Source organism: Solea solea, chromosome 17 (assembly GCF_958295425.1).
Source record: "Solea solea chromosome 17, fSolSol10.1, whole genome shotgun sequence".
In the NCBI taxonomy this organism is placed as follows: Eukaryota; Metazoa; Chordata; class Actinopteri; order Pleuronectiformes; family Soleidae; genus Solea; species Solea solea.
In genome coordinates, this window is record NC_081150.1 from 4,660,328 (window position 1) to 4,684,994 (window position 24,667).

Below are 24,667 nucleotides of genomic sequence, written 5' to 3' on the forward strand. Positions count from 1 at the left end.
TATTTGCTCACGTAAGCCTTTATCACCATTGTATTCCAAAGTTACTGTAGAAACTATTACAACCAATGACGTTGATTCGATTGAGTCGTTTTTGTCATGTGAGGCGTCGGTAGGTCTCCACGGCCTTGTCTTTTAAAATGACACACTTAGCAGCTGCTGATTGCCGATCACATGCCGATTGGGGGCAATTAGACGCGACTTCCAAAACATCATCACTGAGGGGATTATGGGGCTGAAAATCAAGGACGTCCATCAGTCCAATGATAATCAAATCACTGGATCGGATATTGGAAAATATAAAATGATGAAATCAGATATGTTCTAAAACGGGCGGCGGCAAGTAAATTTAGCCTAGTGCCAATTTTCTTCTAAGCAACTAAATATCGGGCACATTATTTGTCTGTTTTTTCTATTAAACTTTCTTCAAATCTTAACTATCCAGTCTTGTACATAAAACTAATTTGGTAAACTGTTTAGAAAATTATAATTTAGTAAATTATTGGCTAACAGCTAACTAAAACTCTTTACCAACTTATTACAAAAACTCTTTTAAGACGCTTTATTGTTGTGCATCATTTCAATTTTGAGAATTGACATTTGACATTTACTCTCAGAACTTGGCTGTCCATAACATTTTTTTTATTTTTCAAGGCAAACATATGTCAGTTAATTGTCAATTCTAGCAACAAAATCTAAATTGAATGGTTTCATTTTTGTGAAGATAGATAATTTCAAAACTTTGCCTACCGGACCAAATAGTGAACCTGGCGGGCTTTCAAATATTACGCAAATGCTTCATTAAGCACAGGCTGTAAAGAGAGACAGGCACCACTGTTGTGTGAGCAGAATGGTAGCAAAGAATGCACATCTAGCTCACTGATGTCATCATGGGACCTACAAGGACATATTTTAAGATGAACAATTAAAAAAGATGTGGAAGTGTAATTCTATAAAATAACACTGTAATGGACTGATATCGGTCGATACTTAACCTCCAGGTTTCAGTTTAATTTACTACCCTCTCAAGTCATTAAGGACAAAAATGTCCATAATGATACCTGAGGGTTAATGCTGTGATATAAGACATGAACAAGTGGTATTGAACTATCTACACTAAAACATGTGCAGTGTGAACTAAAATGCAGGCTTAACTCATCTCAGTTATTGAGTTAAAGCAAAAATACGATTTAATCCAGTAGTAACCAGAAAATAAAAATCAACTTATTGGCGGAAGAACAGGAAGAAGCTGGCTTCTACCAATGGTTCGTCCTCAGGAGGCTGTAATTATCATGCTCCATGCTATGCACAGACTTTCACATTAATATCTACCCATACTTATGCGTGGACCACACTGACGGCGCCGTTCCTGCTGCCGAGTCGTTGGAGATTCTGGAAGCGCTGCGTAGCGCTCGTCAACGACGTTCTAGCTATATTTTGAGAGGAAAATCGCATGCTTTACTGTGGGACTGGAATGTAATGATGATAAATGAGCACAAACCCAGAGCCGGACTTGACCACAACTTACTTACAGGGATGCATTAAGTGTCACAGGCTGACGGGGTTAAATAAAGCAAGACTTTCTGAGGCGGGACTGCTCCTTTAAGCACATATTATTTTTTCACAGCAGTGAGCAGCACGTGTCGGCACAAAATGGCCACCACATATCTTAACAATTGCTAAGCAGTTGTCAGAGGTATTAAATCTCACGGGTGACATGGCAGCCCTATGTCAGAGACGGCAATAATCCACAATCCTCCCTCCCTGTCCTTTCTTTCGCCATTTCAAACCTGGCTGTATCTTTTCTTCTCTCTCTCTCTCTCTCTCTCTCTCTGCACTTCTCCCTCTTTGCTTCTCTCTCCCCCCCCATTCCTCCCTCAGCAGAGCCACAGGGGCTTGCTTGTTGTCAAGTCAGTGTTTTTACAGCCTGGCATTAGCACAGGGCAGCATTCAGTCAGGACCCTGCATTCACTTTGCCTCCACTATAATTCACATGCTCGTGTGAGAGCTTGCTGCCTTTCGCTCTGATTGAGTGTCGCTGCCCTTTCGACAGCTCAAACGACCGTTTTACTCGTCCTGTAAAAGTAACCTCAGGTGTTATGTAATGTAAATATGTATTGTTTACCCCGAGCATGTCGCGCACTGTATACGACGCCATATGACAATGAGGCCCCGCTAAATAGAGTTTTCTCGCTGGTTATTTTGTTTGACACTGGGGGAGGTAAATGTTTACCTGAACTCATGCATCCCATTATTCAGGAGATAGAATGAAATAATCATTTCGAAAGGTTTTTTTCCTTTGTTGTGTTTGGACTGTGTGGACTGTCAATTGTGATATAGAGAGTAGTGCAGTGTAGAGAGGCAGAGCAATGAAAAAAAAAATAAAATAAATGTGTGAATGTGGAGGAAAAAAAATGAATTTTGGTCTAGTGGGGCCCGGAAGCTGGTGCAATCCTGCGACTCCCTCGTCTCGTCTCAGCTCACTCCTTGAGTAAAATATACACTGTATGCTCTCGGCCAACTAGTTTTCTCAGCTGTGAAAATGCCTCTCTCTTCTGGGAGCCATGCTGTATTAGACACATGCAGATTGATAATCGACAGGGGTAAACATAATTACCTCGCCTTAGAAATTAATGAACGCATTGATCGCCCACTCTGAACATGATAAGCATATTTTTCTTTGAGCTACCTAAATCTCGAGTGAGGGGCCCCGACGATATCGCGTTTTGACGATCTGTATTGCTGTGGTTCCCCCCACACACACACACACTTACAGTTCTGTGAAGGACGCTGCCAACAGTTATGGGCATGTTTTTTAAATGCTGATGTTTCTGGCACCGCTGAAGTGCCTTTCACTGTCCAGATGTAAATTCATGCGGGGAGTAAATGTGATAAGCTAATGATGTCTCCGGGGACTGGAGTGAAAGTAACCAAGGGGATAAAAAATATCTGCATATCTAAATTGACTTTTTCCCCCTCTCCTACACCCTCCTCCAGTCGTGTTTGGGGTCTTGAGCAGCAGCAGCAGCAGCAGCAGCAGCAGCAGCAGATGGACTGAGGGGAGGCTTTGATGTGCTCTGGCGTCATGTGTATCTGCAGCGTTATCAACGTACACAAGCGTGTAGAGTAAATATGCCACACCAAAAACTCTGGGAAGGACTCTGGGCAAGGCAGAGAAAGGGGGGATTTCCACTCCAGGAGAGGGTGTAGACTAACATATTTCTCTGCAATTATGCAATACAGACCTCGTTTATGTATAAAATGTCCACCAAAATTACACCTCTGCTCTGAGTTTTTTTAAGACGCTGCTATTTTTTCCAGTTTTTACTGGAATTCAAACAGGTTCTCGTCCAAAAAGCTGTTTAAATTTCCAAATTGGAGCGGACATAGTGAAAGCTTTTCAGGAGTTGTGTAGCTTTAAAATATAAACGGATGTCCATCACGTTCACACCGCTGTAAAAACGAGTTCACACAAGGCCGATTCAGCTGAGCACGACTCTCTGTGTGTTTTCATGTCACCCAGCGACATTCCTGCGCCACACACGGAGCGATGAGTTTCACTTCACGACTGATCGAAGGAACACAATGGAGTTTTAAGAAAGTGTTCAACTCGCAGCCTCGGAAGTTAATACAAATGATTGCTACAAACGCCTTAGTGCAGGAAGTACAATACTGTTATCAGACTTATAGACTGACTGCATTTTCAGAGTTTCAGAGTAAAGCCCTTTACACACCAGACAGCTTTTTTTCTTGCAAATTATTTGCACGTGGCAAAATTGCGACTATTATTCTTTGGGATCGTTTTCCCGAGCTCCCTTTTCCAACGAATTCACAGCTAACCAATTAGAACAAGTGTTGATGACGTACAGTCTGCTGTGTGTGTGTGTGTGTGAATGTGACACCCTCATAATTTATTTTGTTTTATTTTGTTTTATTTTGTTTCTTCTCATCATGCTCGATGTGCACGGGAGGGTGCGTCGTAATTTCGCATCCAAATTTTCTGCACTGTAGTCCAGTATATTCGCAACGTCCAGTGTTTAAAGAAAAGAAGTAGTGGGTGTGGCCTTCCATTTCTGTTGCAAGTTGGAAATGGGGCGTGACATCACCGCTGAGTTGACTGCCTTCACATTGAGTCGTAAAATAAAGGTGGACGCAAACGTATCTCGTGCTAGCCATTGTTAGCTAATGTTAGCAATACCAGCCGATAACAACACTCTACTTGATATTTTAGTAACTGACTTAACATGAATCAAATAGACACGAGAGAAATTAACAGTAAAAAGTAGCCGAGTTTTTATTAAAATGAGTGACAGTCATCTTGGAATCTGACGTCGCTGTTTGGGAGTTGGAAATCCGACTTGAGTGGGTGTTCCTGTTGAAACCTCCGACTAGGAACTCGGAAATTCAAACTTCCGAAGTGTCGAAGTGACAGACTCCGAACTTACAGCTTAGGGGAAGTAGTTGTCATGGACTGAAAAAGAATTAAAAAGAACAACAAATTAATGCCAATTCCTACAAGTGTTGTGACAAACTTACCAAACAAACGTTTATTTCCATCTTAGAAAAATATGACACAAAGAACATTTGCTGCTGACTGAGTCAAAGATTTAGATTAAATTGTTTTGTTTTTTCCACACTCTAATTTCATAACAAGCAAATCATTTGAATTCAAATGACAGCTCTTCTGTTCTGGATACACAATATAGATTGTTTTTATTCACCCACCGAAACCTAAAATGAATTCATCCTAGCTTCATTATTTTAAGTAATTTTTGATTAAACTATTTTACATCTTACATCTGCTCACATATTTCTCTTGACAACAATGAGCAAATCAAATTAACACACTGGATAATAGCTGTAGCACATTTGCCTATGGCCCCCTTTCACTCGCATTGAAGTGTCTGTCATTTTATCCCCATTTGTGTGCCAGAATGAGACGTTCCATAATGTCGCGTCGACCAGGAACAGAGCGCACAACAGCAAAACATGTCCATCAAGGAGACAATAAAAATAGGCTGTTTCCTCTAAATTCACTCAATCAATAATTCATGCCGTGCACAGCGGCTTGATTTATGAAGGAATTAAATGTTGTGGACTGGGCTTCGAAACGGGCCGTCCATCTCGAGGACGTGGCAGCCAAAATTAAACATGAAAGGCAAACACAGAACAACCAAATCATCTCACGGAGCCTCGACGTATCAGGAGAGTTAACGGCGGCACACACTGCACGGCCAGATTGGATGAAAAGACGCTGGTGGATTTGAACAGGAGCTACATAATTTATTAGGAAAGTTTTCATCCCTGTTGGGGCGGTGGGGCGGGGGGGTCAACATAAGTCAAAGAGCCACATTAAAACGATTTGGCAACAGAGGGCCGAGATCAAAGGCACGCGTGCACCTGCTGACCTGTGGGGATCCATGACTCCTGTTTGCCTTTACGATCCTATAGCTTGGGTTGTAAAGTAACCTGGAAAGCAGAGAACCAGAGAACATGACAGTTTAAGTATTTCCTCAGACAAACTGAAACATGATCTCTCCCTTTTCACTAATTTACTGTATATAACCTTCCTGTGTGAGGAAATATAAACGGTGATATGTATGTGGCTTCCATACGTTTGTTTTTGGTACATTTGTTTCTGTTCAGGTCACTTTTTAACGCAGAGCTGCCTTTATTTTCCAACACGTCCACACAACATACAGCTCTGTGATATCATTTAATAAAATATACTGTATCCTAATCTAATTTTGCTTATTATACCAAATAACAAAGGTTCATTATGAATCATTATCATGTTTATGCAGCATGAAAATACATAATTGCTATGAAATGTTTTCCCCGTCAGTGTTTGCGGTTTAATGGGCATGGAGAATTAAAAGTGTTCTTTCTTCAAGTTACAATTATTGCACAAGTTATTCTTTAGTTATTGGACCATTTTACTGTGATATTTATCAGTATTGACTGATTTGAAAACAACATTTTCAGGCCTTATCGTCCAGCCCTAAGTCAACAGACTGTTGTCCCTGAACTGACGGTCACATTACAAATCTGTTTGCTTTTGTATTGACATATAATATATAGTATAATATATATATATATATGACCATGGAAACTTGCACGTGGAAGTTTGAATTAATATATTTCACCTCCTTGGTCAACACTATTGTCAGAGAGGTTATATCTACAATTATATACAAGTATTTAGATATAAACATGCAGTCATCTCTGAGTCAATGTTCATTTTATATTCAGTACCCAAAGAGTAACCTGAGCTAAAGAGTTGTTTGGGAGACAGTTAAATGGGACATAGTAAAACCACCTAATTGTGGCACAAATAAAAACAAGAAAACTTTTGTATTAATTAAGAATTGCATGTATCCATTATTTTCATAATCATTGTTCTGCCAATTGTTTTCTTGATTAAGCGAGTAATCGTTTGGTCCATAAAATGTCAGAAAATGTTGAAAAAAGTCGATAAGTGTTTCTCAAACCTGGAAATGATTATGTTCTCAAATGTCTTGTTTGGTCCACAAACTAAAATGATTCAGTTTTTAATGATTTCTTTGTTATACAGAGCAAATAACCTGGGAAATATTCACATTTATGAAGCTGCAAAAATCTGAAAACCTGTTTTAATTCTGAAAAAAAACCACTGCAATCAATTAATGACAATTTATTTAGTAATCAATGAACAATCGATTAATCAAGTCATTGTTTCAGCCCTATTTGTGAGATACTTGTGTGTGTGTTCTTGTATTTCTTACATATTTAGCACCGTTTGTGGCATAAATACTGACCTTGTGAGGACCGGTAGTCCTAATGGAGGACAAAACCTGGTCTTAACGCGTCAGAATATTATTTCTGAGGAACTGGTTAAGTTTAAGCTAAGATTTGAGTTGTGGTTAAGTTGAGGTTACTGGGAGTAACTGGTTATGGTTAAGGTTAGTGATAAAGCTTTGGTTTGACTGTCCAAATCAAGGGAAGTGTCCTCAGAAGAATAGCTGGCCGAACCTGTTTATGTGTGTGTGTCTGTGTGAGAGAGAGAGAGCGCGGGAGAGCACGCACACACACACAGAGCAGCAAAAATCCTTTAAAGGTATAGGTTTGTCAATACAGTTTAAAAGGTGTGTGGGCGCGTGCCTGCGTCTAGTTATATTTAATAATCCGCGCGCGCAGAAAAGGTGAGGATGTCCATCCACATGTAGGCAAGTGTGTGTGTGTGCGCGCGCGCGTGCTGAAGCGCGTGGGCAGAGCAGCAGTTGCCCTGCTTGCTGAATCAGTGAGCTCTTAGTGCAAAAGGAGCAATGTAGTCGGATGGAATGACTTTGGCTGTCAGTGAGAGTCTCAGCGCCTCAACTCACTGCGAGAACCTCACTCGGGGCTAATTATCCCGCTGTAATTAAACAAAAACGTAAAGATAAATAATTAAAGAAAAGTATATATCGAATAAAAAAATAAAATAAAAATGAGAATGGAGAATATTCTTGATGTAGCTGCTAATAAGGCCCTTCAGGGACACGCACACACTGACCCCCAAGGATACAGCCAGACAATAACATAACTCTAGTAATATATTAAAGCAGCGAGTCCTCTGGTGATTTTTCATTGACAATGTGACTCGGGGATTTGTGTGATTAAAATGCAAATGGAGGCTCGGGCGACTGTGTGGACGTCGGGCGAGGTGTGCGGGGCCGGGCGGAGATCATATAGGGCTAAAAGTGTGCTGAGAGACAAACTATTTTCTGCAGTGTGAGGGCAGAGCAGCAGCAGCAGCAGCAGCAGGGAGGATCTGTGGCTCAGAGCCATTCGCGGAGCTGCTGGGGGAGATGCATTCTTTATTCTGAGGAGGAGGAGTGAGAGAGAGGGAGAGAGAGAGAGAGAGAGGGAGCGAGAGAGAGAGGTGAGCAGAGCACACACGTCGCACTATCAACTGAACCCATCTAAGAAAACAACTCGCAGGGAGTCCGGCTCTGAGCTGCGTTCACAGCCACCAAAGGCAACTTGGAGCTTCCCAGCGCAGAGCGCAGCGCACGGACGCAGCGGGGCGTCATGGCCCGTGGTGGCGGAGGATCAGGCGGCGGACACTTCGCTGAGTGTGGAGCGGCAGAAGAGGACGCTGCCATCGCCCTGCCGCCGCTTCCCTCGCTGCAGACGCAGTTGAGTTAAAACCGAGAGTGGACTCTGGACGCTGGAAAACTCACAAAATATTAATAATAATAGTTAATAAATAAATAAAAGACATCAAGAAAAGTGCGGACGGACGCGCAGCCCCAGCCGTGGAGAGGACACATGCAGGCAAATATGCTGGTGTGGAGACTCGGCGGGTCCAAACTGCTCAACGGAACCCACTCGCAACAGCGTTACAGAAGGGACCTTTACAGCGGGACCGCGTGAAGGACACAGGCGTCAAGAAAGAGGGGTTTGCGGGGTTTGTGATGGATAAAGGCTCGACAAAGGTACAGTGGATGTTTCTCGACGTACTTGGAAAGCAATAGAGGAATTCACTGTTTCTAAGTTTTCTATCCTGCGACTACTTTTCCTAATTAAATCCAGAATCATACGTGGTCACCAAAATGTGCTTAAAACAGATGCGCAAACATGTTTCCATCTGTGTTTAGGTCACAGCCCGGAGGCTCTGCGGGCGCACATCGAGGCTCTAATTCTCACTCTCACTTTTTATATAATAATTCCAATTGATAGTCCGTTTATCTGTCCGCCGATTGGACCTCTGTGTTTTGCAGTGAAAGATAAGAACACAGAACACGGCTCCACATTTTTCCCCAGAGAAAAAACCTGACTCTTTTTCTTTTTTTTCCTCTTTTCTCTTCTCTTCTCTCATAGAGGGGCTTTCACTCTCAATGCACTGCACGCTTTTCAATTCCCCTTTGAAATAATTCATTCAAATGAACACCGCTCACTGGGCAGACTTTGAAGTGCACCTGATCCGCCTCTTATTGCCTCTTAAATGCCCTATCCATTTTAAACTTTTAATTGCGTTTTCTTCTGTCGCTAAATCCTGGTCTAATCGGATTGCCCTTGCCACACAGCTATCACAGTGTTCATCTGGTGGCGAGGAACTGTGCTCCCACGGCTGGAAATTAAATAAAAAAAAAAAAAAAAGAGAAAAGATAGAGGGGGGGAAAGTATTCCCACCTCTTTCCCACATCAATCTGTCCATGTCCACATGTGTCTCGGGCTTGTTTTCGACCCAACGATGTCCAAGTTGAATGTTTTAAGGCGGTTATTTGGATTTTCCCTGTGACATTTTAGTTATGCAGCTATAATAACCACGATGCTGCTGCCTTCTGCTGTTGATTCTGCTGCTGTGGCAGCACATTTTATCACCTCTTGTGGTTGCTTACCCCCCCCCCAAGCTTATTTGATTAAATTTAGCTCTTTCAATTTAGAAAAGTAGATCACAGATGTGTGTCAAAGGATTGTTTCTCCATCGCTGCCACAGAGAGCCCATGCATGCACGCAGGCTTCATCTCATCAACAAACAGCACAGGGAGTTTGGTTCAGGCTCACTGGCAAATGCATGGATCTTTTTTTTCCTTTTCTTTTTTTTAATAACTTTAATTTTAGCCTCCCGTCCTTTTCCTTGTGTCTTAAACAAACAAAAAAAAATACAGAAATGGCAGAAATTGAGGTGTTTTTTTTCAGTTGCCTGTCCAGGTGTGACAAACACTGCAGGACACTTAAATCCACACGTATGCCCGTTACTGTGTCTAAGAAAAAGGAGCCTCCTCACACAATGTTGTCTGTCTTCACAGTGGCTCGGGGAGGGAGCGTCAGTTAAACTGAGAGCTACAGATGACAACCGGTATCTTTCAATCATGTGGGGGCAGATGAAGGGTTGGAGGAAGGGGAGGGTGGTGGTGGTGTGTGTGGTGTGTGTGGGGGGGGGGGGGACATTTGATGGGTCATAAAACTTGGAATAATGGATCTCAGGTTCTACCGGAATACAGTGGCCTTGGTGCTTTACCATAAACCTCCTCATGCTGAAAAATGGCCTGTATTGATCATTTATCGCAGGTGGAGCAACTAAATTATTTCCCAGTCCCATTTCATCTGACAGTCATGTTTGTCACTCCTGCCGGGGGAGGAGCTCGTATGCAGAGTCTCGACTCCTTGACCGTCTCCCTTTTACTTGAGTGATCCCACCCCTTTAACTCTTGAGCTTGATGAAGGTGTGTGGAGGCTGACGCGTGATAACTAACTCCACCTAAGGCCGCAAGGGAAGACACTGTGTTGACTGTAAGCACTTTGTTTGCATGTGTACCTCTGCCACTGAAGACACTCTGAACTCCTTTTTCCTGCTTTTCCAGGAAATAGCTTGTGCGTCCATGTTGGCACACAAACAATCTTGTGCATTCTCGTCCGTGTTTCACTTTTTCCTCCATTAAGCAACACTGATGTTGCTCAGAACCTCGGTGAACCCACGAGTGTCCGTCCTTGCACTGGTCTATTCCTTCCTTTGATGGAACAGAAGGGATAAAAGCCTTCTTTATGTCTGCGAGACCGGATGTGCAAAGGGCTGTTCTGAATATTTATCAGATGGTTTTTTTTCTTTCTTTCTTCCTTTTTTTTTCTATATAAATATCCAGTGCATAATATGACATCAGCCAGTGAACGGTAGGTTGTGTGGCTCTGTGGGAGAGAGGGGGAAATACAGTTGGTATGTGTGTGCTTGTTTGTATGTCAAATAAAGAGACAGCAGGATGAAAGGGAAAAGAGAGGCCCATTTTTCCCAAGAACAGGCCACCCCTGAAAACACTAATCCGGCATTTCTTTGTTTTCCCCACAGGTCTCTGGATCCAAATGTCACCCCCCCTGGACTCTGCCCTGGTCGGGGACCAGCAGTGTGTGACGGACAGAGGAGTGGAGCCTGTGGTGGCTCTCTACTGTGTGGCTTCAAATTGGCCCTGGCTGAGCTCTGCATGGATGAACGAGTGAAGAGTCCGGCTATGGTCTGATGTCTCAGCATGGATGGAGTCAGGCAGAGGACTGGCCACCACTAATGAGACCGTCGCCCTTCAGCTGAGGACTAGCGTTTACAGGATTACTCCCACGGTTTCCTGCTCTTTTCCCAGCTAACTGCATCATTATTTAACTCTCCTAGTTGGACTTTTTGTGAGTAGTTTTTGTGGATATATACGTCATTGCCTTTCCGATTTTCTTTTTTTTTCCCTCACCCAGATTTTTTTTTATTGTTGGTTTCCATTTGCCCATTTTCTTTTCCACTATGGAGTTTCTGGCTGGATCCTGGAATAAAGATTGGGCTTCATTCTTGCAGTTTTGGTTGACTGTCATCCTAAGCCTCCAGATGCAATTCAGCCCAGGTACCTCTTGCCCGTCAGAGTGTCGTTGTGACAAAATGTTTGTGTACTGCAATGAACGCAGCCTGACATCAGTGCCTCTGGGGATGGAGGAGGGCTACAAGGTCCTCTACCTTCATAACAACCAGATCAACAATGCTGGCTTCCCTATGGAACTTCACAATCTAGCCTCTGTGGAGACCGTGTTTCTCTACGGCAACCAGCTGGACGAATTCCCTGTCAATCTGCCCAAAAACACCAGGGTCTTGCATCTCCAGGAGAACAATATTCAAACAATCTCCAAAGCAGCCCTGGCTCAGCTGTCTAAATTAGAGGAGCTGCACCTTGATGATAACTCCATCTCCACAGTGGGGGTGGAAGAAGGAGCCTTTAGGGAGGCGATAAGCCTCAAACTCCTCTTCCTCACAAAGAACCACTTAAGCAGTGTTCCAATTGGCCTCCCCGAGGACCTGAAGGAGCTGCGGTTGGATGAGAACCGCATTGCTGTTATTGCGGAGGAGGCCTTCCAGAATGTGACACGCCTGCAGCGCCTTCTGCTGGATGGGAACTTGTTGACGGATGAAGGGATTGCGCCAGGGACCTTCCAGGACCTAGCTAACCTCCGTGAGCTGGCACTGGCCCGAAATTCACTCACCTTCCCCCCTCCCCTCCTACCGAGCCAGTCACTGGCCAAACTCAGCCTGCAAGAGAACCAGATCAACCAGATACCTGTGGCAGCCTTTGCTGAACTAAATAGGCTCGAAAAACTGGATATCTCCACCAACCATCTTCAGACGCTGACGCAGGGTGTGTTCGATAGCCTGTCAAGTCTGAGGCATCTCATGGTGCGTAATAACCCGTGGCGCTGTGACTGTGCAGTGAAATGGGTGGTGGTTTGGCTCAAATCCTTGCCTTCCTCCATCAACGCCCGGGGGTTTGTGTGCCAGAGCCCAGAGAAGGTGCGTGGCATGGCGATCAGAGAGCTCACGTTGGATATTATTGAGTGCCCGGTTAATGCCAACCAGCCACTGTGGCCCACCCTCCGCTCCACTCCCCCTCCCCCGCCCACTACTACCCCTGTCACCACCAGGATGTCCAATGTCATCACGACATCTATCCCAAACTACTTTGACTCCCCCTCTCCTCCCTTACCCCCAATCCATAATAACCCTCCTGGGCCCCTGCCTCCTTATGAGGACCCCCTTCAGATCTCCTTCAATGTGATGAACTCCACCAACATCGAAGTGAGCTGGGATTCTTATTTCACTGTCACGGCGTATAAGGTCACCTGGGTCAAACGAGGCCAAACCCAAATAAACGAAGGAATGCGGGAGCGGACGGTGAGTGGGGGGCAGCGGCATATTAGTCTCACCAACCTGGAAGCCCGGTCTGTGTATCGGATCTGCGTGCACGTGCTGGACACCCTTAACTCCTACAGGCCCGGAGAGGATACCATATGCTCCGAGGCCAGGACCAAGTCTGCTTTGTCGACAAAGCCTCCTGGCAGAGACCAAGCTCCTCCGGAGAGCATCAACTCTACTCTGCTAATGGCCGGGATCATAGGTGGGGCGGTTCTTATCATCCTGGTAACACTGCTCGGCCTGTTCTGTTGGCACATGCACAGGAAGAGCCGGTCGTCTTCGAACAAGTGGAAATACAACCGCGGCAGGAGAAAAGATGACTACTGTGAGGCTGGAACCAAGAAGGATAACTCCATTCTTGAGATGACTGAGACTAGCTTTCAGATAGTGGCGCTGAACAATGAGCAGCTTCTCAAGGGAGATTTCCGCATCCAGCCCATCTACACGCCCAACGGGGGCATTGGATTTAGAGACTGTCACCTCAGTAACAACAGTATAGCCTACTGCAAGAGCAGCAACGTACCCAGTACAGAGTTCTGCCAAACGTGATGCAGCAGCAAACAGTACAGCGGCATTCACACACACACACACACACACACACACAAACACATACACATGCTTAACAAAGACATGCATAAATACACACGCATACACCGTTTGTGTAGACAATAAAATCATAAAAAAAAAAAATCTAGTGAAATATAACTGTACTATATATATTTCCAAGTTCTGTCTACAATGTAATTTATACTGTGGATTATAATGTGGGATTCTCTGCTATCTTTTTTATTCTTAGAAAAGAGATACAAGCGTTTCTTCTTCTTTTTTTTTATAATCAGCAGGGTTTTGAAAGTTGTTTTAAATGGTCAGTACTGTACATGAACAAGGATTTGTACAATCACGGCACCCTGGGTGTAGCTTCTGACAAACGCTGTCGGCCTTGGAAATGTTGGGGGGCGCTCACTGGGATCCTTTGCTAACCACAGAAGCAAAAATATGGCCTTTTTCTTTGCTCTTTGACACACTGAAAACACTCCCCCAGTACAACAGAACAGTAGTAAAGACAACACAGCACAGGGGAAATCCAAACACTGCTGATTAGAGAGCTGTGGAAATAAAGCACTGGTTCATAGGTGGCGTGTTGTAAAAAGAGAATTGAAGTGCACTTTTCTTATTAATGGAAGCAAGGCAGGAAACGAGCGGCACTGGCGATCACGTGTTGCAGCACTGTGGCCGGTTGTGTGCGGAGAATGTGTTAGTGCTCTTAAAAAGCCTGGGCTGAAATTTCTCAAAAGTGCCTTAACTCTAAAAGCATCTTTGTTCCGTCGCTGTACGGCGGAAACAAAGGTGGGCTTTAGTCGACAGACACTTTTGGCAAATTCTGGATGCAAATGTGTTTAGCTGTCGTTGTTAGTACATGCAGGTGTTAACATGAGCTTAAAAAGCAACAAAGGTTTATTGTTCCTAATGAGGTACATGGATGTGCTGAGATGTTAGGATCCTGTTGAAAAAAACTGCCCTAATTTGCTCTGCTTCTTCTTTCTTTTTTTTCTCTCCTCACTGTTTTGGCAAGTGAAGCCACAAGGGGGCATGTGTGGGACAGAGGAATAGAAGGCAAGGCAGATAGATCACTTTTCTTCGACTGTTCCCCTGGAGTCCATTACCCAGACGACATAAGTCATGGCCAAAGTATTGTTTGGAGTATTATTGCTCATCGAGCTACCTAATGATGTGGAATCATTTAAAACTAACAATGTTTTCTGGGTTTGGTGGCGACATTTAATGGATTTTCACTGCTGTGGTCTGTCATGAGGGAAGACCCCTGTTCCTGTGAGTGTGTGTGATGAGTTTTGAGGGGGAAAAAAAAACACATAATGCTAATTAAACACCCACTTATTTCAGCCTTGTCTCGGCGTTCATTAGGGCTTTTTGATAAATTAGGAAATTACAACAATGAGATCGCACTCCGCCCATGATCCTCGCGGCGCGCACCCGTGACTGAGCAGGCTCATCCGGCATCCCATCATTTATCCCTTTGTCTGCGGTTATGAGCCTGTCTACTTCATTTATGGTTCACGCTCCCGAACAATGCACCTGCTCACCCCGCAGCATCCGCTTCCACGATGGAGACTCTCGCGTCGCACACCTTCTCCGCCTGTGCACCTCTGATCCCGGCATGGGCTCAATTAAAAGTGTTTCCCTGCCTCTCGGCTCATGCGCTGCGGTGGCAGCTCTTTGCTTTTTGAGGTGCCAGTGAGAGGTCTTCATTATGCACCTCGTAAGAGGACTTTATTTGATTTGACAAGATTTTATTTTGAGGGGCCAAGCTTAAAGAATTCCCACCGCCGACCCACTCCCCCCCCCCGTTCACCCCCTGTTCTTAATCCTCCACCAAAAAAGGGAGAAAAAATGTAGACCTTATTTTCACTTGGCTTGCTGGGAGAGTGTGTGTGTGTGTGTGTGTGTTAACTCTTTGAGAGGTTTTGCGGATTCAGCTGCTTCAACAGACACAGCAGAGAAGCAACACAGACGAGGCCAAAAACAAACTTTAGAGAGAAACGATTTTCAAGGGCTCGTACTCAAATGATACCAGAGTGAATATCCCAAACGTGACTGCACTTCCTGTAACTTCAGCAATAGGTCAGATCAGGATCATTCAGACGTAGGTGTGAGGAGATGTAGACGTTCACGGACACATAAATCAATTTATCCAAGAAAATCTTGTTTGTAATAAGACATGTTGATGTTTTAGTTCCAGTAACTCAGTTTATTCAAACAAATAGCAACATCCTGGGGGAGGGCGGAAAAAAAAGCAAAAACAAAATCTATGTTCTTTCAAAAAAGAAAAAAGCCTTTGTTTGACTATTTCATTTCTCTTTCTGTGTGAGTCGTAGCCAATACCACTGTTAACTGCGAGGAAACCGTGAAAACCACATTGCGTCAGTTTGATTCTTCTGTGTCTGCAGGCGTGAAACAAACAAAATATGTCGTGTTCACTTGTGCGCTTAATAAATGTCGGTAGGCAGATTTTTGTTTCTTTGCAGATGTGCCACTGCTATCAATCTTCCACTCGGTTTCTCGGCGTCATTTGAAACTGCTCCTTTAAAGGGCCAGTGTGCGAGACTTAGGGCGAAGTATTTACATTTGGCAGAAATGGATTATGAAGTAAATATACAGGTTTTCTGTATTTATGATGTTCATTACCACATAATGAGCCTTTAGTGATTTAATCCTTAAATGAACAAACTAAACACTCAGTTTTATGATAAGTGAAGGCTCCCATAGGTTCTACTGCACACTTGAAAGGGAAGAGGGTGAATGAGATAATAACTAATGGCTGTAATCACCACATTCCCTTTTTCGAACCAAAATATTTTCTAGTGTGAATAAACTGACGTACAAGGCTTGTGTAGGTCGGTTTTGATAGGTTGGCTTTGTCGTGATTCACGAGATCTTCTGTGGTTATCAAAGCGTCTCCACGTTTAATTTCAACACTTTTCTACTAATATCCACATATCGGCACATCCAGTCCACAGAGGCACCATGCAGGCCGCAGCTGGCCTGACCTTTGACCCACCCCTGCTTTACAATCATGAAGAGCACCGAACTATACCAACACTTTCACCAGCTGAGCATAACAACCCCACGCGGAAGCACGTCCGCATCATAAAATATCGGTTACATGGCTTTTGTTTTTGTTTTGTTTTTTTGTCGCAGATGAAACTTTGTCTCCAGTCACGTCAGGTCCAAGTGTTGCAACATAAAGTTCCCCCCCCCCCCGTCTGTGAATGTGGAAACAGAGTTTGCCTTACCTTTTATGCAGGACTGAATGATTAGCTATGGCGAGTTGTGAGTGGAAGGAAACAAAAAATGAGACGCAGGGAGGCAGCGGGACAGAAGAAAGCACATATCTCCACCAGATTGTAGCCACGGCGGCAACAATAATATCAGTATTAACAGGGAGAACAACACTAGGCGTGACACGCAGAAGCCAAGTAAAGACTGTTCATCCGTAGTGCCAGACTTTAAGCAGAGCATGGATAAGGATTCAGCCGAGACTGGGAAGGTGCTTTGGTGGTTGCTCTGCAGCGTACATTACTCTTAATTTTCTACTTGCTTGATGAAAGAACGCGGCCGCAGCGCCGTGACCGACGGAATTACACGAAACGTACTGGGAGTCCGTTACTAGCGTCCGTTTATTACTGTTTTCAGGGTGCCGAGAAGTAATTTCCCTTAAAGCTCATTGATTCACATTGAAATAATTATGTTTAATCACTGAGAGGTTGATTCCGAATAAACACACGAGGCTGAGAGGCTGAAACTGAATACAGTTAAAGTCGTCTCCTCTTCCTCGAAGCGAAAAACCTTCACTGCAAATTGCTGTTAACCAGTGACATTCACCCGAGGATTTCTGCATGTACTGTATTTAGCTTCGTAGCCTTTCATTTTGTCATACCAGGTTCTGGACTATAAAGTATTGTTGTTGTTTTTTTTTGTTTTTTTTCCTTTTTTTGAAGCAGTCACCCAGCGGTGGTTGAGATACAGTATGAGGAGCCACGCGGCTAAAGTTCTCCGACGGTTTGGAGAAAGAACGTCGGGGCTGGAAATTTTACAGTGCATGTAAAAACAGCTGTGTTGGGGGGAGGGGCAGGGGCGGGGCGGGCGGGGGGAGAAACCTTGGAGAAATCTCACCGAGACGCTCGCAGTGTTAACGCTAGCCATCCACACCGAGACGTTTTCTTAGGAACCAAAGTTAAATTTCTGTTCTCATGACAAAAATATTGATGTTGTTCCATGTATGTGCCTTGAGGTTGAACTTACAATGTAAAGTCCTTGAAAACCTTTAAATGTTTTTGCACAAACTGTAAATACTTAAGTGAAGCTTTTTGAAAATAAAAGAGCCATTGGATTTGAGCGACGAGGCATCCCGTGTGTTCATGCCGGAATGAAAAAATGTGTGCAGCGGTGAATGAATCTGACATCTTCTCTCTGTGTTGTGAGTTTGTACAGAGCCGACACTATTTTGGGTCAGACTCGGGTAATTCGGGTGTCAAAAGATTTGGGCTGTACCACACTATTCTAAGATATCCTCTTATTTCTATGCAGGATGTTTGGGACATCTCAGTGTGGCCACAGCTTAGTGTTCAGCTGAGGGAGAAAAAAAAAAAACAAGATGCTGTTTTCTTTCTTTGTGTATGGCACAACTAAATCCCAGAATGGACCGTCTCTTCAAAATCCCTGCATTCTACCAGACGTCCAACTTCTTATTTCCCCATGACCACATTCATAGTGTTGCTTTTGCAACCTTCAGCCCACTCTAAAAGCCACACTGGCCTGGTCTTAATTCACTGTGACAATTAACCACATGTATTCAGCAGAAACACACAAGGGTGTGTGTGTGTGTGTGTGTGCTATTTTTCCTCAAAATCCACAAACGTCAAAAACTTGGATTTGTCATTGCAGGAATTGTCGTCTTTTATGGGGAGGCTGAGTGTGTGTGAAGACAACTGAAGCTTTATTTTATTGGCACTAAATATCGTTTATTTAGCCGCTTCCCGCTCCTTGTGTGTTGTGTTGCCAGCTCCGTGAAAGACTGGAAATGTGATTTCTCCCATGACGCTTTCAACATAGTTGGGTTTCATTCCCTGTTCTCTGACAGAACATATCAATACATCTTTGAATAATCCAAAGCAATCAAACTAAATTCTGAAACAACGCATATAACAGCTGTTCAATTAAAATTATGACTAAAAAGTACAATATTACTATGTTAATCGCTGCATAAATAGCAGGTCAAAAGTGTTCAACCACATTTAAAATGAGCCTCTTTTCTGTTTAATATGAATGTATTATATTATCAAAACTAAACCGATGGGTACATTAGTGCCGCAGCAGTTCCAGATCAGGTGTGTACACTTTAAAAAAGGCTCAGTTTTTTTCTTTGCTGCATATTTACCTGAGAAATATTGCTCTTGAATGGCAGCTGTTCCTCAGATTACTGCAGGATTCAAACGGCTGTGACGCTTTAACATAAAAACAAATCACTCACGTAAATAATTGTAATACTTGACAAAGTTTTCCGGCGCTTATGTGCATTGAACTGCGTGTATTTATACACTTTTATTTCAGTGACGTTGGAAGTGTTTTCACAGTGTGGTGTTTTTTTTCCTTTCCTTTTTTTTTTTTTTTTTTTCCCTACCATAAAGGATCTGAATACTTCCTCCACCACAGGTATTACCACACCTATCAGTCCCAAATACCAGTTGCTGTGCGGTGCCGCCTGTTTCAAATTAGAGGCGTTTAAGTACAATTGAGTCATAACGAGGCCAAATTTAAAATTAGAACTGGTGCAGTCACCACGCCCACAGCTGGCCCACGGCACAAGTGAACTCAGCAGCTGCTTTGGGCCCACCAGGGGGCCCCTCATAGCATGTGGAGGGGGGGAAAAAAAGGAACATTTTAACATATTGAAGAAATCTGGATATCTTTATTTAATTATATAAATAGTGTTTGGTGTTAATTTGTAGTTGAAAATCAAACATTTAGTGCACATTTGCACATCTGTGCAACCCTCTTAGGTTAAAGGAAAATAAGGGACACTGGTTTGGAGTAATTAACGCAATTTATTGTGTTGCATTAGTATCAATAATAGTGAAGCACAGGCTACTCTGAGGTGGAATCAAATCCTGCTTAGGGCCCCGTGAAGGCTTGGGCCGGTAAATTTATGGTGACTGTTTGTGAGCCATTAAAAAGAAACTGCTCGTGTTCCCCCGACGCCAGGAACTAAAAAGAAATGTGGATTTCTGCCTTTAAAATGTTTACTGAACAGGTGTTGGCTTTTTCACAGTTATTTTACTTTATGTATATTTCCCTGCCAAAAGCACGTTTTATTTGGCTTCTCCGAACAGTCTCCCTTTGTGATGCACATTTGAGCATCATCCAAACAGACTGAATATGGAGGGGAAGGAGAGAAAAGAGAAAAAAGAAAAAAAGTCATTAAAGGATGCAATTTAAAGCAGTCTCATTCCAGGTATTACAAATATCGACGTGCGCTCGTCTCGCCATCGAACAGAGCGGTTTAAAGCACTCTTCTGTTGTTGTGCCCGTCTTCCCTTGGCCTCAGTAGCCTTTAATTAAAGGCTGAATGCAGGTGTGGCCTCTGCTTCTATCACAGCGCGTCAGGTTAATGTGTGTCAGGATGGGTCACTGGAATTCTGCCCATTTGCTGCCAAGAGTGAATGCCACGGACATTAAGTAAAAGCAGACTCAATCAATTTATGTGCGGCATTATATGAAAATGTAAATGAATTGAAATTGGTCGAGACAGCCGGGCCTGCTTCGCTTTGCTTTTTATTCCTCTGTGAAGGTAATATAGTCTCTTTTTCCCGAGCGTTGCTATTTATTGATGGTGCTTACAGTTATTTGTTGCCACTATATTCATTCTGATGAGATTTTATGACTTGAAATGTGTCACAGACTTCTAGAAAATCCCTCTGCTTACATTTGGATGTTTGAAATAAAGTGTTTTTCTGAGGTGACTGAACTTAAATTTGTCCGGCCAATTAGGTTAGACGAGGTTAAAGATTAACACATGAGAGATGAAATGCAAACACGTCCTTGTTTGGATTCTCCTGCAACAGCAAACAGAGAGTCGGACACGCGAGACCTTTTCTGTAACCTTTGAATCCTGTTGGACAAGTCTTTGCTGCTGGCGCGGAGACTCACTTTCCAAACAGGAGACATACAGCAGCGTCTGTAAAAATATATTTAGTGTAAAGTAAACAGTGTTTACTTCTCTTTTACAAATGATCAAAAGTGACTCACCGGCTGTGCAGGCGTCTAATTGGTGACAAAAGTGAGTTTCACACCCACAAATTGCTGTCTCACTGCCTGCAACTCTCTACAGGTCCAGGTATTAATAAGTGTCAACGCCATAAAGGCTGCATCCTGTATGATGCAAACCACTGACACTGTCCTGCAACAAACACAACCGCTGAAAAGCATGCAATGTTCAGTGTTGCGTTGCCGCGTCCACTAAGGCATCCAAACAACTGTCCGTCAAATAGTTGTCTTGACTTATTGGAGCTTATTGGAGCTGCTGCTTACATCATCGCACATGACAACTTATCCAACAACATCCAACACCTCGTTACTCAAGGAGACGTGTTTGTCTCTGAGCTGAGCTGCGGGGTTAAGGATCACCGTTTTCTTGTTGTTTTTTTTCCTATATGCAAAGAACCTCGATGACACCTGCGGAGTGACTTTGAAGGCAGCAGCTGTGAGTGAAAGCCACTGGTTTGAAAGTACGTTAATGGGCTGTCACAGCCGCCGCTACTGCCAACTGAGCTGGTGTGCAGGTGTGCAGGTCTTTCGATAATGACCATCTTGCTGTTATGTTTGTGTGTGTGTGTGTGTGTGTGTACTGTCATGCACCTGTTCCTTTTCACACCATGTTTTTTTTTTGCCTTCAACCACAGGTTCATATCCCCCCAGTACTTTTATAGTTTCCATCAAAATGGCAAACTAATAATAATGTGACAATGCTGAAGCAGTCTTGTACAAAGGGATACTTAAGAAAAAAGTACCTTCACAGGAAATGACTTTGGTGGAAGTGGAACATTTACTGTACTTAAGTATCTAAAAGTCATTTTCTGATATGAAATGTACTAAAGTTTTAGAAGCAAAAGTATTAAAAAAAATAAAGTTAGGAGTTTGAATTGAGTGACAGTAGCTCAGTGGTGGAGTGAGTCGTCTTTCTATCGGAAAGGAGTGAATGGGTATGAAAGATGTGTGATAGAAAATGGGCTGCATGTGTGAATGGGTGTGAATGGCAAAACTGTGGTGTGAAGAAACTCTTCTGATTTGATTTGGTTGTAAAAATGCAACAAGGGTAGTTAGTCTGAGTAAAAGTACACCATTTATTTAGGAAATGTAGTGGAGTAAAAGTAAAGTAACACAGTACAGATACGTGAATTGTGCATTTAAGTGCAGTAACAATGTATTTGTACTTTGTTACATTACAACACTGTTTTTTTTGGGTGGGGTTTAAACACCGTTTTCCAAAAGAACACATTTTTCAGTTTTTACTGACACACTTTTATTATATAATGGGAAATTAAAGCATTCAACCAAGGACTGCTTGCATTGAAGACTTAATTTTCTCACTCAGTTGATTTATTAAACCATGAATCAGACTTGTTCTCTCTTAAAGTGAAGATTTTTCAGGTTTTAGTGACTGAAAATCTCTCTTTTTTCTAATCACTTTCATTTTTGATTTGACCTGCTTGCCTTTCATTCAAAACTGGAGACATGGAGGTGTTCTACAGCCTTTGTCGCATTTATGAATCATGCAGTTGTTCTCATGAGAGAGACAACGCTTTATTTCAGTTTTTAGTTGGGGGAGAAGTGTTTTGATCTTTGACACTGTGTGAAGTCTCCAACAGTCTCATACTATTGTGAAACGTTCTTAAACAATCAAGTAAAAGCAGTGATGCAGACTCTGCTGCATGATGTAACTGCCCATTGGTGGACTGTTAACACTGAAGCGTTTAGTCAAGGTGAGAATAAGTTTATATAATAACTGATTTGAGTGAAAGTACTCTATGAGAGTGCCCTTATATAAGGTCTTTGTCCATTTACAGCACACGCACCAGGTGCACGTCACGCCTGCTGCTTTGAGCTGTAAGTCATCAGGAGACAGTGTAACAGTGTGCCGATACAAGCGTGTTACACTGCACAGACTGTGTAACGTCCCCTCATCTGCCTCGCGACAGCGCGTCTCAAATATCTGCAGGTTCGCTTCATCTGTGGCAACACCGTGTGTACGTCTCCACTGTCTGTGACACGTTTTCCCTTTGGTTTAAAACCCAGCTTTAGTTCTTCAAACGCGGAGCTGCACAAAGAGAACCGTGTGCATATTTGTATAATAATTGGTGATTTTTTTCTTGGTGCCTTTGAGGAGTCATTTCTCCAAACACGCCAGTGTGGACTAATAACAAATACAGATCCTGACAACAAGCCCTTGTTGTCTGTTCGCCACGTCTGCGTCTCCACGAGCAGCCACCTGAATCTTACAGGCTTATACGATATTTATGTTGTAGATGGGGGACGAGCTGGATGAGGAGCTCAGTAGTGAAGCTGTTTGTTCCTGCACTGCTCATCAAATAGTTACAGGAGAGAGAGAAGTTCAGACAATTATAACGACACATTTGCAGAAAGTTCATTTTTGAATCTCAATAATTCAAACGCACCTGTCTCAGGAACACTTAATGGATTGTGGCTGCATGGTCAGATTAAAGCTTAACTTGCTCTCCTTGACCACATGGAGCACAGCAACACCTCCATATGTTGGGCCCGTGGGTCAAAGGAGTCACAGTTCCAGGTGGGACCGAGCAGCTGTGACCTTGCGGGAGACTCGGCGTCTGCCGGGGTCTGTAATGAATGAAGACGGTGATGAATAGTGAAGGCGAATTCTCGCTGCTTTTTGTAGGTGACCAGGAGGGAACTAATGGTTTCTGCTGGTTTTATTTTAATCTTGATCGTATGAGTTCAGACGATTCAAGGCTTCGGTCTGCAGGCGTTCACTGCATGGCACGACGGAAATCTTGTCTTTTTTTTTATTAATCAAAAAAAGTTCAAATTAATTTATTGATTAATTCAACATTCTAATGATTGCAAACACTAGGAATGAGTGAAATTACTAAAATACAAATGAAAAAAAAACCTAATCTCACACCAAGGCCTTATGGGACATATTTATGACACTGACAATGACTTGCACATTTGACAACATGCAGTTTTGCAAATGAATATTAGTGGAATGCAGGAATTTACTAACGCTGCTTTCAAACAGTCTAATTCACTATTCTTTGATCATTAAATGTGTGTTATAAGTATTATTAGTCAGTAACTGACTAAATTTACATGCAAGCTAAAAACACTGTTAACATGTACTTGTTTTTGGGCAAGTGAATCGACAGAGACCTTTTCTTTTTTTTATTTAATTTAATTTAAAGACAGTTACTCTGGGCTTTTTGTCTGTATCAGTCTAGACACACTGTGTCCACTTTATTGGGTACACAGGACACTAAAAACAATTGCCAGACGAGGATTCTGCTGCTGTAGCAGCCCATTAGCTTCAAGGTTGTGCATTGAGAGATGTTGTTCTGAGTTAGTGCTGCGAGTCACTGTTGCCTCTCTATCATTTTGAACTCATTTGGCCGTTCTCCTCCGACCTCTGGCATCCACGAGGCATTTTCTCTCCCTGCCTTGTTAGATACTTTCTCTATTTTGGGGGCAATTTTCTGTAAATTTTGTGAGTTGGCTGTGTTAGTAAATCCGAGTGGATCAGCACTTTCTGAAACTCTCAGACCAGCTAGTTTGGCGCCAACAACCATGCCGAGTTCAAAGTCCCGTAAATCGTCTTTTCTCCCTCAGCTGAACTTCAGCACGTCGTCTTGACCACGTATACGTCTACATGTCTAAGTGTATCCAAGCAGTTGGAAGCAACTGAGAAATTGGTAAATTAAACAATGGATAATAATTTCAAGTCAATAAGTAAAACGTTTAATATACTTTTTTTTATTTCTCTGTAAGTTTTCCCAACGTTCTCAGTTTTACAGTGCAGTTGGGTGCAATGTAGGTTAATGAATGCTCTCTGTCCAAGTTTCAGGACGGTTCCATTGTTTCTTCTGTCTGATAGAGTGTGAGGAATTGTCGCAGCTCTCCTGAGTAATAAAGCCTCCTCGAGTCATGGACTGCTTGTTCTCAGCTGCATTCTCTCTGCTGGAGTCATAAAGCCCGAAACTTCAGTGAAAGTAAAGTGTGTGGTAATGCAGACGCAGAGGCTGAGACTTTCATGTTTGTCATGGAAAGACTTCTAAGTGTTTGTTACGTGGCAAACACTGCGATGCTGATGCAACGCTGGAAAATAGCTTTTCGATGTTTGTGGAGTCCGAGTGAAATTAGAAGTCGTGTTTGCTGACATATCAG

The 24,667-nt window shown here is 43.0% G+C and overlaps 1 protein-coding gene across 4 annotated transcripts in view; it reads left to right on the plus strand.

The window, feature by feature from the left end:
• The window catches only part of flrt2 (fibronectin leucine rich transmembrane protein 2), a 115,934-nt gene extending 98,617 nt beyond the window's left edge, over window positions 1-17,317 (plus strand). For 2 of the 4 annotated variants that reach the window (XM_058613353.1, XM_058613352.1), the window contains one exon: window positions 10,805-17,317. In XM_058613353.1, the coding sequence (XP_058469336.1) occupies window positions 11,243-13,225 (1,983 nt within the window). In that variant the 5' untranslated portion in view covers window positions 10,805-11,242 and the 3' untranslated portion in view covers window positions 13,226-17,317. Of the gene's footprint in view, window positions 1-2,994; window positions 3,107-7,784; window positions 8,454-10,804 lie in introns of those variants that run through there. The other 2 variants (XM_058613354.1, XM_058613351.1) reach the window with 2 other exon arrangements.
• Window positions 17,318-24,667: the final 7,350 nt, after the last annotated feature.